Source organism: Apium graveolens, chromosome 2 (assembly GCF_009905375.1).
Source record: "Apium graveolens cultivar Ventura chromosome 2, ASM990537v1, whole genome shotgun sequence".
In the NCBI taxonomy this organism is placed as follows: Eukaryota; Viridiplantae; Streptophyta; class Magnoliopsida; order Apiales; family Apiaceae; genus Apium; species Apium graveolens.
Window position 1 is genome coordinate 194062737 of NC_133648.1, and position 13524 is coordinate 194076260.

Sequence of the window (13524 nt, forward strand, 5' to 3'; positions counted from 1 at the left end):
CTAAATAGGACATGAAACCTAAAATTTTACTCTTATAAAATTGGAAAATGAAAACAATCATCTAAGTCCCATATTGATAAAATATAAAAGTGTCCATCTTCATTCTTTTATTAGTCTTAAAACTTATGCTTATTTGTTTGTAAGGCAACTCGTCCCACATCGAGAAGATGTGAGTACAAGGCTCATGCCTTAACTATATATTGAGGTTGAGCATGTGCCCATCAACCAAAAATTGATCTTGGTTACTTGGCCAAGCCCAAATAACACTTGGCCCGATATCAATTGGGTCAAATATTGTCCAAAATTTTATTTTGGCCCAAGCACAGTTTAAAATTTTATCCCCTTCTTATCGAGACTTAAAGAAAATTGAGACCCATTGATTTTTTTATGGGAGCTCGACATATTCGAGCAAACCAACGATACACAAGACAAATTTTATTTAATATTTTTATAATATGCATAATACTTGTAAAAATAATATGAGCACATAAATTTATTTTACTTAATTATAATTTTGTCGGGATATTACACATAGGGCAGCCTTGTGCTCGTTATTTGGGTCTGATGATTGAAGTGTGTCAAAGCTAGCCAAAACTGAAAATGGGAAGAAAGTTCATGACACTACATTCTCAACAGCATTTTGGGAAAGTTTAAAGGACTATTTGAAGACTTCACCGCCACTTCTTCAAATTTTACGCATTGCGGAGGTGATGAAAGACCTGCATTGGCAGAGGCTGCGACTGCTATGGACTATACAAGAGTCCAACTTACAACGGTATTTGTTGGTCTAAAAATAACACTTCGGAAGAAAGTGTTGATAATATTTGAGGATCGTTGGAGTTTCCAAATGGGAAAACCATTGTAGGGGGCAGCCTTGTTTCTTAACCCGGAAAGTATTTTGACATCGTCGAAAAGAATCCTTAATGTGCCTCCTGGATAAAGGAGGAATTTAATGATGTCCTTGAGAAGATGGTCAAGAATCGGACTAAAAGAAACGAAATAAGTAACCTTGCCGATGACTACAAAAATACAAGGGGAGGTTTTACAAGAGAGATGGCGATTGAGCACCGAAAGGAAAAAAGTCCTCGTAAGTTTGTTTAAAAGTTAGTGACACTAGTTGATTCTTCTTTGTGTTAGTCTTACTTTTATATGATTAGGTATTCTTATTTGTGCATTTTTATAATAATTTATTGGTGGGATGCATATGGAGGTCATGTATTTGAGCTTTAATTATTTGCAAAGCATGTTGTTGGTTTATGTTAATCTTTCGGTTGTGAGCGCAATTGGAGTACTTTGAATTCGTATGTGCCTACTCTTTATCTAGTATTATTTATTGTCAAATTGCAATAACTTATACTTGAGGCTTAATCATAGTTTATTTATTTGATTAATTTAGATACATACAAAGAAGAGGAATAGGTTGAAACATGATCGTTTAAATGATTTGGTGTATGTTTAATGCAACCGGAAGATATGTTCGAGATTTAAAAGGATGCATGAACTTGGAAGCAAATTTAATCCACTCATATTTGATGATTTGGAGTGGACTAGTGAGTAAATTGATGATGTTGAATATAGATTTTAGAGTGCGGTAGACATAGTTTCGGCTGTCTCAGAATCACCTAAAGGATGCAAACTTCCAAGAAAAGTTGAAGATGGTTACAAGAGTGATGATGTACTTATCTATACTCGACGTAACACTAGTTCGACACATGTCACACAACAAGAGGATGATGATAAAGAAGATGAATATGAATGAGGAGAAGATGAAGATAATACTCCTAATGATGATGAGGATGTGGAAGATGATTTTGATGTTTCCTCCGACACATCAAACAAGAATGCTTAAGAAGATGGAGATTCCCATGACTTTGAGATAGATAATTATGTTTGATTAGTATATTCACTCATTTATTATGTTATGTTTTTATTTACTCAGGGATGCTTAACTTTTGGTATTTAAATTTATTGTCTATTTTAATTTATTAAACATATGAAATTGATGTGTTTTTACCTATAATATATATATATTAAAAAATATATCAATGATTTATCGACTTTATTTGATTAGTCGGATAACTTGTCGACTAGTCGATTTCAAGGTCCCCGGGAGCCGAGACTCGACTTAGCGTCGTAATAACCTTGATTTCATTTATAGCAAACCAACATACATTTAATTTATAGTTATTGTAGTCCTAAATATAAGACCGGCTATTCATTTATGAATTTATAAGATCAAGTATAGTTATGCATTAGAGTATATTTTTTTTTCATTTTGATCTTATATTATAGTTATAATACCAACTATAATTATGCATTGAACTTACTCTTATAACCTTAAAATTAGCATATATTCTAAGAAATTTTCGGGATATCTGGGACAAAAGAGGATAAATTTTTAACCATTTGAGTTATTTAACCGTACTTGACTAAGATCGATTTAATTCGGGATAATTTTACATTTGAAAATAAGTTTAAAGATAAGTGTTCAAAAAAGTGTTAAGTGCATATTTGTCATTATTGACTAAATGTCACTCAGCTCAGACTTAACTTACAAGTCGGTCATTTAACTCAAAAAAATTACGGTTAAATCATTAAATTATTTAAAACTTTCTGTTGTTAAAAAATGTTAAAATTCAAACAGAAAAATAATATGTAATGTTGATATGAGACTTAAGAGTTAAAATATTGTTCAATATAGACCAAATGGGTCATCCAACTCAAAAAAATTGTAATTAAATCATTAAATTATTTGTTTATTTTATATTTTAAATTAATTTACTTGTTTCAATTATGAGAAAATATTCTTAATTTATATCATATGCATAATAATATATTTGAGATAAAAAATAAATATGTAAATTTTATTGATAATCATTTACGACGGTGAAATTATTAAAAGAATTAAGATCATATATATACGAATTTGATGATTTTTTTATTGTATCAAGTAAAATACATTTGAGAAAAAATAAGAAAGTAATACTTACATTATTTTGTGGATGGAATTAAATTGTAGGTTTTCTACTAGGCAATAAAAATATTTTTTCTATTTTATTTTTTAATTTATTTAAATAAAAGATAAACTATGACAGATTTTGATTTTTCTGATTTTGATATAAATTAATATTTAGGATAATAATTTATATAAAATTTATGGTTTATTTGTAATTTAGTTAATAGTTATGAATTAAAAAAAATAATGCTAAATGACAAAATTGTAAGTTTTTCAAGTTCGGTGACATGTTTATAAATTAGGCATAAGTTAAATAAAAAAATTTCTATCTATTCTATAAGTTCACACAATATTTCTTATGTGACAAATTACATAGAGATGATAAACGAATATTTTACGGATATCCGTTAAAGTCGAACTCAACTTAACATATGTGCAGACCGAATGAAAAGACTTAAGCGGTTAAATTACTCATTTGCAAGTTTTTTGAGGTTGATGACATTCTTCCAAGTTGAAAGCCAAGTGACCGAAATTATCATTTAACCCACCTTTCTTTTGCCCAACTTTTACTATATCTTTTTTTGCTAAATTATTGACTTACTTTAGCTAGGTATACTAAAGTATAGAAATTTAAGATTAAGGATGATAAATTGTTTAAAATCCAAATTAAATATACCTAAATTTTCAAAATCACGATATAATACACCCCTAAATTTTTCATCAAGATCTCTGTACCTCAAGCTCAAGGTGGTGATCGATTTGGCTAGAGCTTAAATGGTTCTCAAAATTCAGATAGGGAGTCGGTTTTTGCTTGTAGGACATGGGCTCGTCTCAATTTTAACTACAGATTTACTTGCACTCTAGGGATGTTGTAATCTCGAAACTGGATATAAGTAGATGATGACAACTTGAATATCCATTTCATTTGGTATACCTGCCCTTTCTTTGTACCCTCTTCATGAAATAGAAAAAGAATAAGCGAAAATAAGTTCGAGTGCAGAATTGAGAGTCAAGACCGTGAGCAAAAGAAGGTTTACATTTAGAAAGAAAACACAGCTCTATCCAGATGATCTCCATATCCTCCCCTCAAGTGATATCACCATCACAGAAACGTCGTCATGGTATTTACGACGATCCCCATTTGGAATATCAAGCAATTCATGGAAGTCCATTCCTGCAACAAATAGTACATATTACTACGATAGGCGTTGAGGCTAAAAAAATTGAAAAAATATGTTGTAATATCTGTGTCCGAGTGTACACAGATGAACAAGTGATTATATAACACACTTAGCTGGTTTACTTTGATATAACTTGTACATTTCAGTCAAATATCCTCATTTTAAAGCCAGTCAACAACAAAGGTCAAGCTACAGATTGTCCATTTCAATTGGTTGATGTCACTGTATCGTTCAACAGAGCAATACCACAGATAAATTTTATTTGCAATCAGGCCATCATAGATTAATTAACCTTTGAATCATCAAGAGGGATTGTGAATTACGATTGTCATTATATGTAGGTTGAGTCGCGTAAAAATAATCACATGTGATAGTTAATATGAAATGTGAATAAAATTTGTGAACAGATTGTGAATAATCCGATACACCAAGTAGTCGGTGATTTGCCTAGCTAAATAAAGGTTTAAAAAGTTCAAAGCATTTTCATTAAACAGCAATAAAACTTGTAACATTCCAGTAGCAGATAGAATTAATTTTCTAATTTCGCTACTTAATGTAATAGGGAAGAGAAAATGATGCAACAGGCTGCACACCAACTTATTTTCAACATAGATCAGAGAGGTTAACTCACCATTCTTCTTGGCAGCGCGAAAGAGAAGCTCTGCAATGAGATATTGCGCAGGATCACCTTCAGGGACTTTTTCCATGAACCATGTGATATGGGCTACAACCTCTTCATTACTAAAGTACTGGTAAAGTCCATCAGACGAGAGTACAAGAAAGCGATCATTTGATGACAGTTGGAGGTGCAATACAGATGGGATGCAGCTTATATAAGGTGCCGTCCCCAGATAATCAATCTGGAACATCTCCAGGAGAGCTTGATTGCATCCTGGCTGGAACCAGATTCAAAAGAATGTTAACTTTCCCCATAACAATTGATTACATCTCTAGTTATATGCTTTTCAGATGCACCTTCTACTCCCTAATGTCAGATTTCTCGATAAGCAGGTTCTCATAATTTCAAGATAACTTTCAATAATTAAATTCCATGTATACTTGTACGATTGAAATATAAAATAACAACATATAAATTTGTACGACCTGGTTGTATAACCATTACACAGCTTACCTTATTATAGCAAATTGTGTCCCCTAGGCCCTAACTTATCGCCTTTTTTATATTAATGCACGTTTTACAAAAAAATTATTTTGCATCCCGTAACTTAAAAAATCGTACTGATAGATGTGCATTATCTGATGAGGCTTATGTCCATTTGTCAGTAAAATATTTAAAAAATAAGGGTAATTCAGTGTATTAACTCCTTTAAATGAGTACAAAGATTTAAGTACACAAAAGAACACAATCAAGATATTTAAGAATAAAACCTCAGAAAAAGCAAAGAATACACAAATGTTTTAAATCTGGAAGCACAGCATACTTACAAAATGTAGAACATAGAGTGGTAACTGAATTTGGGGAGACATGTAGATAGTATATAAACAGTTTCGTTTCGACCGCGAAACAAATTATACGTTGTGCACTATAATCTAATCTTTTCATGTGCTCCATAGTTTTAGTCATATCTCCATTTTGAAGAAAGCCCAGGCTAACTTTTTTTTATTGAGATACAATTACAGGAACATTAATCTGAAAACATATACTTCTGTCCCAAAATACTAGTCATTTGACTTTTTTCACATATTTTAAGGTGAATAAAAAAGATGGCTCCATAAATTATTTTTTAAATTTTCCTTTTTTGATAAAAAAATAAATATTAAAATTTTGAACAATAATATGTGGAGCTATCATTTTTATACACCTTAAAATACGTGAAAATGGTCAAAGTGACAGGAATTGTGAGACAGAGGGAGTATATGGCAGTCAGTTATCTCATAAAAGTTGCAGAACTTAAATTCAGTATAAAAGGGACCTAAAACAATTACATATATCAAGAACATGAAGGCAACTGTAGACTAAGTTATGACTGCATGTGGCAACTATATCTCAAGATAATAAATAATTAGGATAAGAACCATCATATTTATTAAAGGACACAAGAAGACGCCAACACAGCCACAAGCGTGGACACACACACATCCACACACCTATAAAGGGACTCTATCATGTTATATATACCTTTTAACCGAGGAAAGCCAGAGCATACATGTATAACCAAGTGGTTTGTTGATGGCATCAAACGCCCTCTAGATACTTATTTCATTTCCAACCAGTGCACCCTGGTTGACTGAATTGACAAGTATCCATATATGAATATTAACATGGCAAGTGATTTAAAGTTAGACAGGTGTCATTCATTCAATTGTATTGTGGATGTAAGTGAGTGAAAAGTGCACCAGAGGGGATTCAAGCTGTCGATAGCCCACTCTTTCCGTATCCTTAAAAATTGGTTCACAAGATTATATGTCAAGTTGTATTAAGTATTAACAGTTTTATATATAATTATATACTATGACAGTAAAAAAATCTAGTAACAATGTCAATCAAATTCTTTTTGCATCAAATTTATGTCTCTTTATCTCCTTCACAAGATGTGTCTTGCTAAAATATAAATAGTGTGGCATCAAGGTTGATCCATCCTGGATAAACATGACTTGTAACATATATACAAGAAAAACTGAGAATTACTTGAACAAAAAGCATAGAGTAAATTAACCGAACCCAAATCCCACACTTCGGTGGAGAAAGTACAGCTAACGTGACAATTAGATGTACAAGTTAAAAGATCAACTAACCTTCTTAAGAAAACCAGCTCCAAATGCTCTTGTTACTTTTAACTGTCCTTTCACTCGACCATTTATAACAGCTTGGCTGTCATCAACATGCTCCGATTTTATCCTTAAAATTTCCTGCAGCAGTTAAGCATTACAGCTGTTTTAAAGGTCGTGCCTTTAAATTACAAAAAGTATTAAAAAATGGAATACGCATTCATATATGTACCATATCTTAACCAACTGAGGTCGAATCACTAGCAAACCATAATGAAAAAAGTCGTATTAAATAATCAGTAATTTAGTATTTTGGTCAACAAGAGCTCCCATGTCATATCAAGTATTTTAGCAACTGGAATGTACTGGTTTGATTTTTCATTTTAGTACTTGAACCAAATTTTGTTTGTCAGTTTGAATAACGTCAAATTAAAAAGTAAACATGCAGATACATACACAAACACACACAATTTACGTATATATATAGGGGGGGAGAGAGATTAAAGCAAAGGATAGAACTCCAAAAAGTAGCCTAAAAAATGGACGATTACTTTTTCTTTAAATTTTTTGACTTCCAAACTGCTATGAGGTAAATATTTTTAAATTTTGACCTCCTCACGGTTACTAAGTAAATATTTTGAATATAACTAGGACATTTGTTATGACATATTTTGACCAACTACAGCTAGCAATTATATGAAAGTAATCTTCATAGTCTCGTAACTGCAAAGAAATAGAATAATATTATCTCATAAGTAAACAGAGGACATTCAAGGACTTATTTGCTGTAATATCTCATCTTGCTGACTACTACTATAGGTTAGACACTTTGTTTTACAAGTCAACCAAACCAAACCCAAATATCCTCGTTGTAAGCAGGGTTTGGGGATTGTAAAATGTAAACAAACCTTACCCCCCCCCCCCTTTTCTTACTCTTATAAGAAACAGTTAAAGAAACATGGTCTAAAACTACAAAAACGATGAAAATCATGAAGAAAACAAATTATGAAGTTCTGTACTTGGTATTTAGTAATTACATTTTAGAAGCCTATTATGCTTTCACTAATTGTGCATAGTAATAGGCCTTCAAAAATTCTTTAAACAATTTCATAATTAGTATCAAGATTCATGAAAAGAAAAAGTGAAAAACATAGACTATTGAGAAATTATCATGTTTAGAACTACTAAGAATGGAGCAGCACACCTCTTCTATGCTTGTGCTGTGATCAGATGAAAGCTGTAGCGCTCTCATCTTTAATCTGCAAATAGATATTTCCCTGTTTTTGTTCACATCGCTGGCCTGGCTGTTCTGATTATGTATTGGAGATTCCTCTGATATTCTGTCAAGCTCCATCCTTACAAGGGACTCCCTTGACTTGTTCTGGTTCCTAGCATCATCTCTTAAAAATGTTGAACTCAGGTGGCGATCATGAGGTTTCTCTTGAGCCAAAATGGCACGGCTATCACCTAGGTTCATGACATATACATCTTGATCCTTAATTAACATAACCAGGACACATGATCCCATCAATGCAAGCTCTGGGGTTTTGTCAAGATCTTTTTCCACCATTTGCATGTAAGCCCCTTCAGTTGTTTCAAGTGCTCGAGCCATTGCTTTTAATACATTGTTGTGATCAACAGCACCTGGTTTGCATCTTCTAATAGGTCTAAAAGATTCTGGTTCTGGTACTCTTTCTCCAGAACAACTCTCTTCTCTATGCCAATCATAATTCCAACGTAACAATTTTTTTCTCAGCGATTTTTGATTTTGGTAAAGTTTTCTAATTTTGGAGCTGATAATTGACTTTCTAGTTCGTCCCTGTCTAGTAACAGAAGAAGAATCCAAGAAGATCTTGGTATTTGATTTTACGCTATTGCCAACATACTCTTCTGAAGTTGAGGGCTCCTCAACAAGGTAGTTACAATTATCTCGTTTTAAGTTTAACTGTTCCTCCTGAAAAAATCCCTCTGGACATATATTTGTAACATCTTGCTGCATATCGGAAGTTTCACTAGTTTGATGCTCAGTCCTGGAACGAGACAGCTGAGCTTCGTTGTCTTTTGCTTCTATCTGAAGTAGTTCATATAGTCGTTTGCTTTTCCTTTCCGGACCAGCAACCTTTTCAGTTGACATAGAGCATATCTTGGTATCCAAGAGACTAGGCTCCTCAGACCTAATCAAATGCTGATCAACACTTATTTCCTCAATTTTATCACTATTAAATGACTGGCTTGCGGCAATATCTATATTGCATAGCTTGTCCGAATTTCCATGATGTACATCCCTTGTGTGTGATTGAGTATCAACCATCTGTTGGAATTGCGACTCAGTCAGCGTATTTCTAATTTGAGTGGAATCTAGTTGCCCATCCCTATGTACAGATTTCTCTTCATAATCCCAAAGCAATCCTTCTAATTCCTTGTCTATCGATTTGTAGAGATGGCTCATAAGAAATTCCGGCGCATCTGGACCACTGAAACCGTCATAAATCCCAATAAATAACCATCCTTGCTCTTCGGAAAGAACCACATGAACCCTATCTTCACCAGCTTTTCCGTGAGCCCATTGCAGGTTACGAGTCTCCCTGCACTCTCCTTCTAGTGGTCCATCTTCCAAAAAGTTGGAAACTTCTGTTTGGAACCTCGGATCTTTAGGATGCCAAACAAATTGGTTAACTGGCTGAGGAAACAAGCGTTGCATCCAACCAACCCCAGCAGAATGTCTTGAAAAGGTCCGCAAAAGGGTGCTTCTCATAGGACCACTCATGCTTCTTACCAGATGGCGGAAGCCAGGCCTTTTACGGATATGTGTAAGTGGTGCAGAAAAGTTTGATTTATCTGTTACTTCCAGGGGACCAGATATCGCCCCCTTTTCAATAGGTCCAGACATAAACCCTCCTCCGCGATCTAACGGACCTGAGGCAAAACCTCTTTCTAGGGGGCCAGACATAAACCCACTCAAGGGTCCAGAACAACGTGGCACCGGTTGCAAGGGAATTGCAGCAAATGAAGAGGTACTTTCAAATGAAGCAGCAGGCTCTAGGGCATCAGTAGCAAATAATGCACACTGATTGCCAGTTCGAGCTGTAGACACATTAGCGCTAACAGAAGCCCCGGATATAGCTTTAAATGTGGTTTCCGAAAAACTCTTATTAAGCTTATGCAAACCTGATATATCTTCAATTGTATCATTACGGAATGACCCACTCATCGTCTCAGAATCAATAGTACTCGAATCAATAGTAAACCTCTCAGAATTAGACGGCGTTATGGCAGGAGAATCAAAGATCATTGGTCTAACATAACAAAAGGAGTGACCTAACCCTTCATCAAGGGGCTCCAAGAAATCCATCTCAGCAGCACCTTTCCCATAGGAAGGCACGAAGCACCCCACGACACGGGAAGTCCCATTCCCCATTCTAAATTACTATTAAAATCTCCTAATATCGAAACACCTTGGCAATGAAGATTTTCTATAGCTAAGAATCATAAGCATCCACAAATAACTAGACATAGAATATCACTAACTTAGCACCAGTTAAGAAAAATACTAATTCTTGAAACACCATGAATCAAAATGAGAAGCTATAAATACAATGATCTGACCTGATAGAAGGTGTATCCAAGCTTGAAGATCAAATAACAGATCTACAAAGCATCAAGACTGCAATAAATAACAAATCAAGAATCCCCAGACAGTTAATTCTTGCAAATCAAACTAAAAAAGATTGAATTTTGATAAAACCCCAAATCACCAAAGGGGCAAACTGAGCAAAAATCAACCAAAACCCAGATCAATATATGACCCTAAAGTGTGCCAAAACACAACCACCATTGAAAGAATAGCATATTTATATAAAAATACAAGTGGGTAATATATATAAATATGTAAGAAGCCCAGATGAGAATCTAAGTAAAGAATATGAATGGAGAAGTGAGTGGACAGCTATGGTGGGAGAAATAGTAGAGAGAGAGGGGGGAGAGGGAGAGAGAGAGGAGAGGGTGAAAATGTGGGGGTTTGTGCCCTGTGTTTAGTAGTGTCACCAAGAAGAGGGGGGGGGGTATAAAAGAGAGATTTAAGTTTGGATTTGGTAGCCTATGATGAAGCTAGCAGCTAGGAATGGATTGATGAGTTGATGAATAAAGAAACAAAGCTCTGTTTCTTGGGGTTTTCAAATGCTTTGAGAGGCTAAAAGAAAAAGAAATACTGCTCCTTCTCGTGCTTGTAAAAATTTCGGATTCTGTCCATTATTTTCGACTAATCCTCTATAAAATACATCACTAGATTAATTTTTATATAATTTTTATCGGCATATTAAAAATAAATTATTCAATATATTATTAATTATTGTAATACCTTTGGATAAAAACTTGCATATTGAATAACAAAGTATATTTATAGAAATTAAATCAAATAGTAGTAATTTGTTTCGGAGAATTTTTTTTAAGGTTTTTCATAATTCTCACATCTTCAAAATTTCATTTAATTTTATTCACATTTGTCCTCTTTCTCCTATCTGCCATTTTTCATTCGTTTATGTCATCGGAGGTCTTTCGGTATCACAAATATGATTTTGAATTTTTTATTAAAAAATATTTCCTCATCCCAAACATTTCTTTATACTTTCCTTTTTAGAATGTTCCTTTCAATTCTTTACATTTTAAAATTTTGTAAAAATAGTAAAATTTTATAATATAAAAACCAGTAGGGGTGATTGCGACGCGAGCGCTGCGATTTTTTCCACGAACCGCAAACCAAACCGCATATGCGCTTTGATCAAATTTCCAAACCCCACATTCACCGCGTAATCTCAAAAAACGCAGAAAGCACACCACGAAAATGTGTTGCGGTGTGGTGCGGTTTCTGCAATCTATTTATTTAAAAAATTAATATTTACATATAAATATAATAAAAAATTAGCTAATAAAAAAGCTAAAAATAATATGTTTATGACTAAAAATAAAAATATTTTGGTAATTTATAATATGTAAGTTAGTAATTATAACATAAAATTATAGTAAATAAGAAATGAGTATATAATAAATATATTTATAATCTATAATATACTAAAATATATATATAGTATACTTATCATACCAAACTACGACCACGTGTTATTCTATTATTTTTGTATTATAAACTTATAATTATTATATAATTATATAAATATTGTCAAATTATAATATGACGGAATAAATAAAACTTTAAATATTAACGGGAACCCGTGCACCGCACGGAATTTAAGAATAATTGGAATGAGATATATTTTGGTTCAATGGTTATCCCTATATTTTAATTATTAAAAATAAAAATAAATAGTGTTATATATACATGTTAAACCACTGAATTGCTTAACTACTAAATATAGTATTTTTATCTCGATAAACTACGACCAAAACTTATCCTACTAAACTACGACGACAACTTCTTCTTAATTATTTTATTATTTTTATTATAAATCTATAATTATTATATATTTATATAAATATGGTAAAATTATTATATAATTAATTAAACAAAATTTTAAAATAATTTAAATATTAATGAATTCGTGCATCCCACGGGATTTAAGTTAGTATATACTATAATAACGAGAATGGGGTATATTTTGGTTCAATGGTTATCCCCTTATTTTATTTATTATTATACTATAATAATCGGAATAGGTTAAATTTTGGTTCAACAATTATCCCCTTATTTTATTTATTAAAAATAAAAATAAATAGTGTTATACATATGCTAAACCACTAAATTACTAAATTATAAAATATAATCTCCTTGTCTGGCTATACTACAACAAAAACTTATTCTACTAAATTCCGATCACATGTCCTTCCTATTTCTTTTATTATTTTCATTATAAATCTATAATCTATAATAATTAAATATTTATAAATCTAAATTACGACCAAAATTTATCCTAGTACACTACGATCATAGCTCCTTCATAATTCTTTTACCTTTGTTGTAAATATATAATTATTATATATTTATATAAATATATTCGAATTAACATATGATTGGATAAATAAAATTTAAAATTTATTTAAATATTGACATAACCACGTGATTTAAACTAGTACATTATAATTTCCAATTTAATGTTAACTTGAATGTGTTTGTGAATGAAAGATCCTTGACTGTTGAAGAAGAGCCCCTGCTTCTTCCCCACCTTAGTCGAAAGGCAAAGAGATGATGCACGAAAACTCCCTCTTCATTATTAAATGAAGTCTTAAGAGGAAGTCCAACAGCTCCTTATATGAGCTCTTAAATTCAATTATAAGAATTTTGACAAAAAAATGGTGTTGCAACAGTGTCTTAGTACTTTTTTAAATCACTAAGACATGGCCTTCCTTCTTTATCTTTAAGGAACTTCTAGTACTCCCTTATAACACTTTTAGCAATAAAAAATTAATTTCTCTTTCTTCTTTTTACTTTTCTCTCTCTCTCTTTCACTTTTTGTCCATATATTTTCAAATTTATTAATATAATATTAATAAGGAATGAAGATAAGAATCATTGTTGGAGTTCAATTTGAAAATCATATTTTAAATCACTAAGAGCTAATATTTTATAATATTTATAAGAAACCCACTAGAACACTATTGGACTTGGTCTAATGTCTCAAGAATCGATAAACACTTTTGAGGAGGCAG

General features: G+C 32.3%; 1 protein-coding gene across 1 annotated transcript; it reads right to left on the reverse strand.

The window, feature by feature from the left end:
* Positions 1–3823: 3823 nt before the first annotated feature.
* On the reverse strand, positions 3824–11096 carry LOC141708033 (protein phosphatase 2C 32). Its single transcript, XM_074511500.1, has 4 exons — positions 8072–11096; positions 6895–7008; positions 4769–5033; positions 3824–4130 (listed from the first exon to the last, which is right to left on the reverse strand). The coding sequence occupies exons 1-4, from the start codon at positions 10283–10285 to the stop codon at positions 4015–4017; spliced, it is 2709 nt and encodes a 902-aa protein (XP_074367601.1). The 5' UTR covers positions 10286–11096; the 3' UTR covers positions 3824–4014.
* Between the last annotated feature and the right edge of the window lie 2428 nt (positions 11097–13524).

Coding starts and splice junctions, on each gene's coding strand:
- LOC141708033 (XM_074511500.1), bottom strand. CDS start 10,285: ATGGGGAATGGGACTTCCCGTGTCGTGGGGTGCTTCGTGCCTTCCTAT. Junction 5,034..6,894: donor GAGCTGGTTTTCTTAAGAAG/GTTAGTTGATCT, acceptor ATCTGGTTCCAG/CCAGGATGCAATCAAGCTCT. Junction 4,131..4,768: donor TCGCGCTGCCAAGAAGAATG/GTGAGTTAACCT, acceptor TATTTGTTGCAG/GAATGGACTTCCATGAATTG.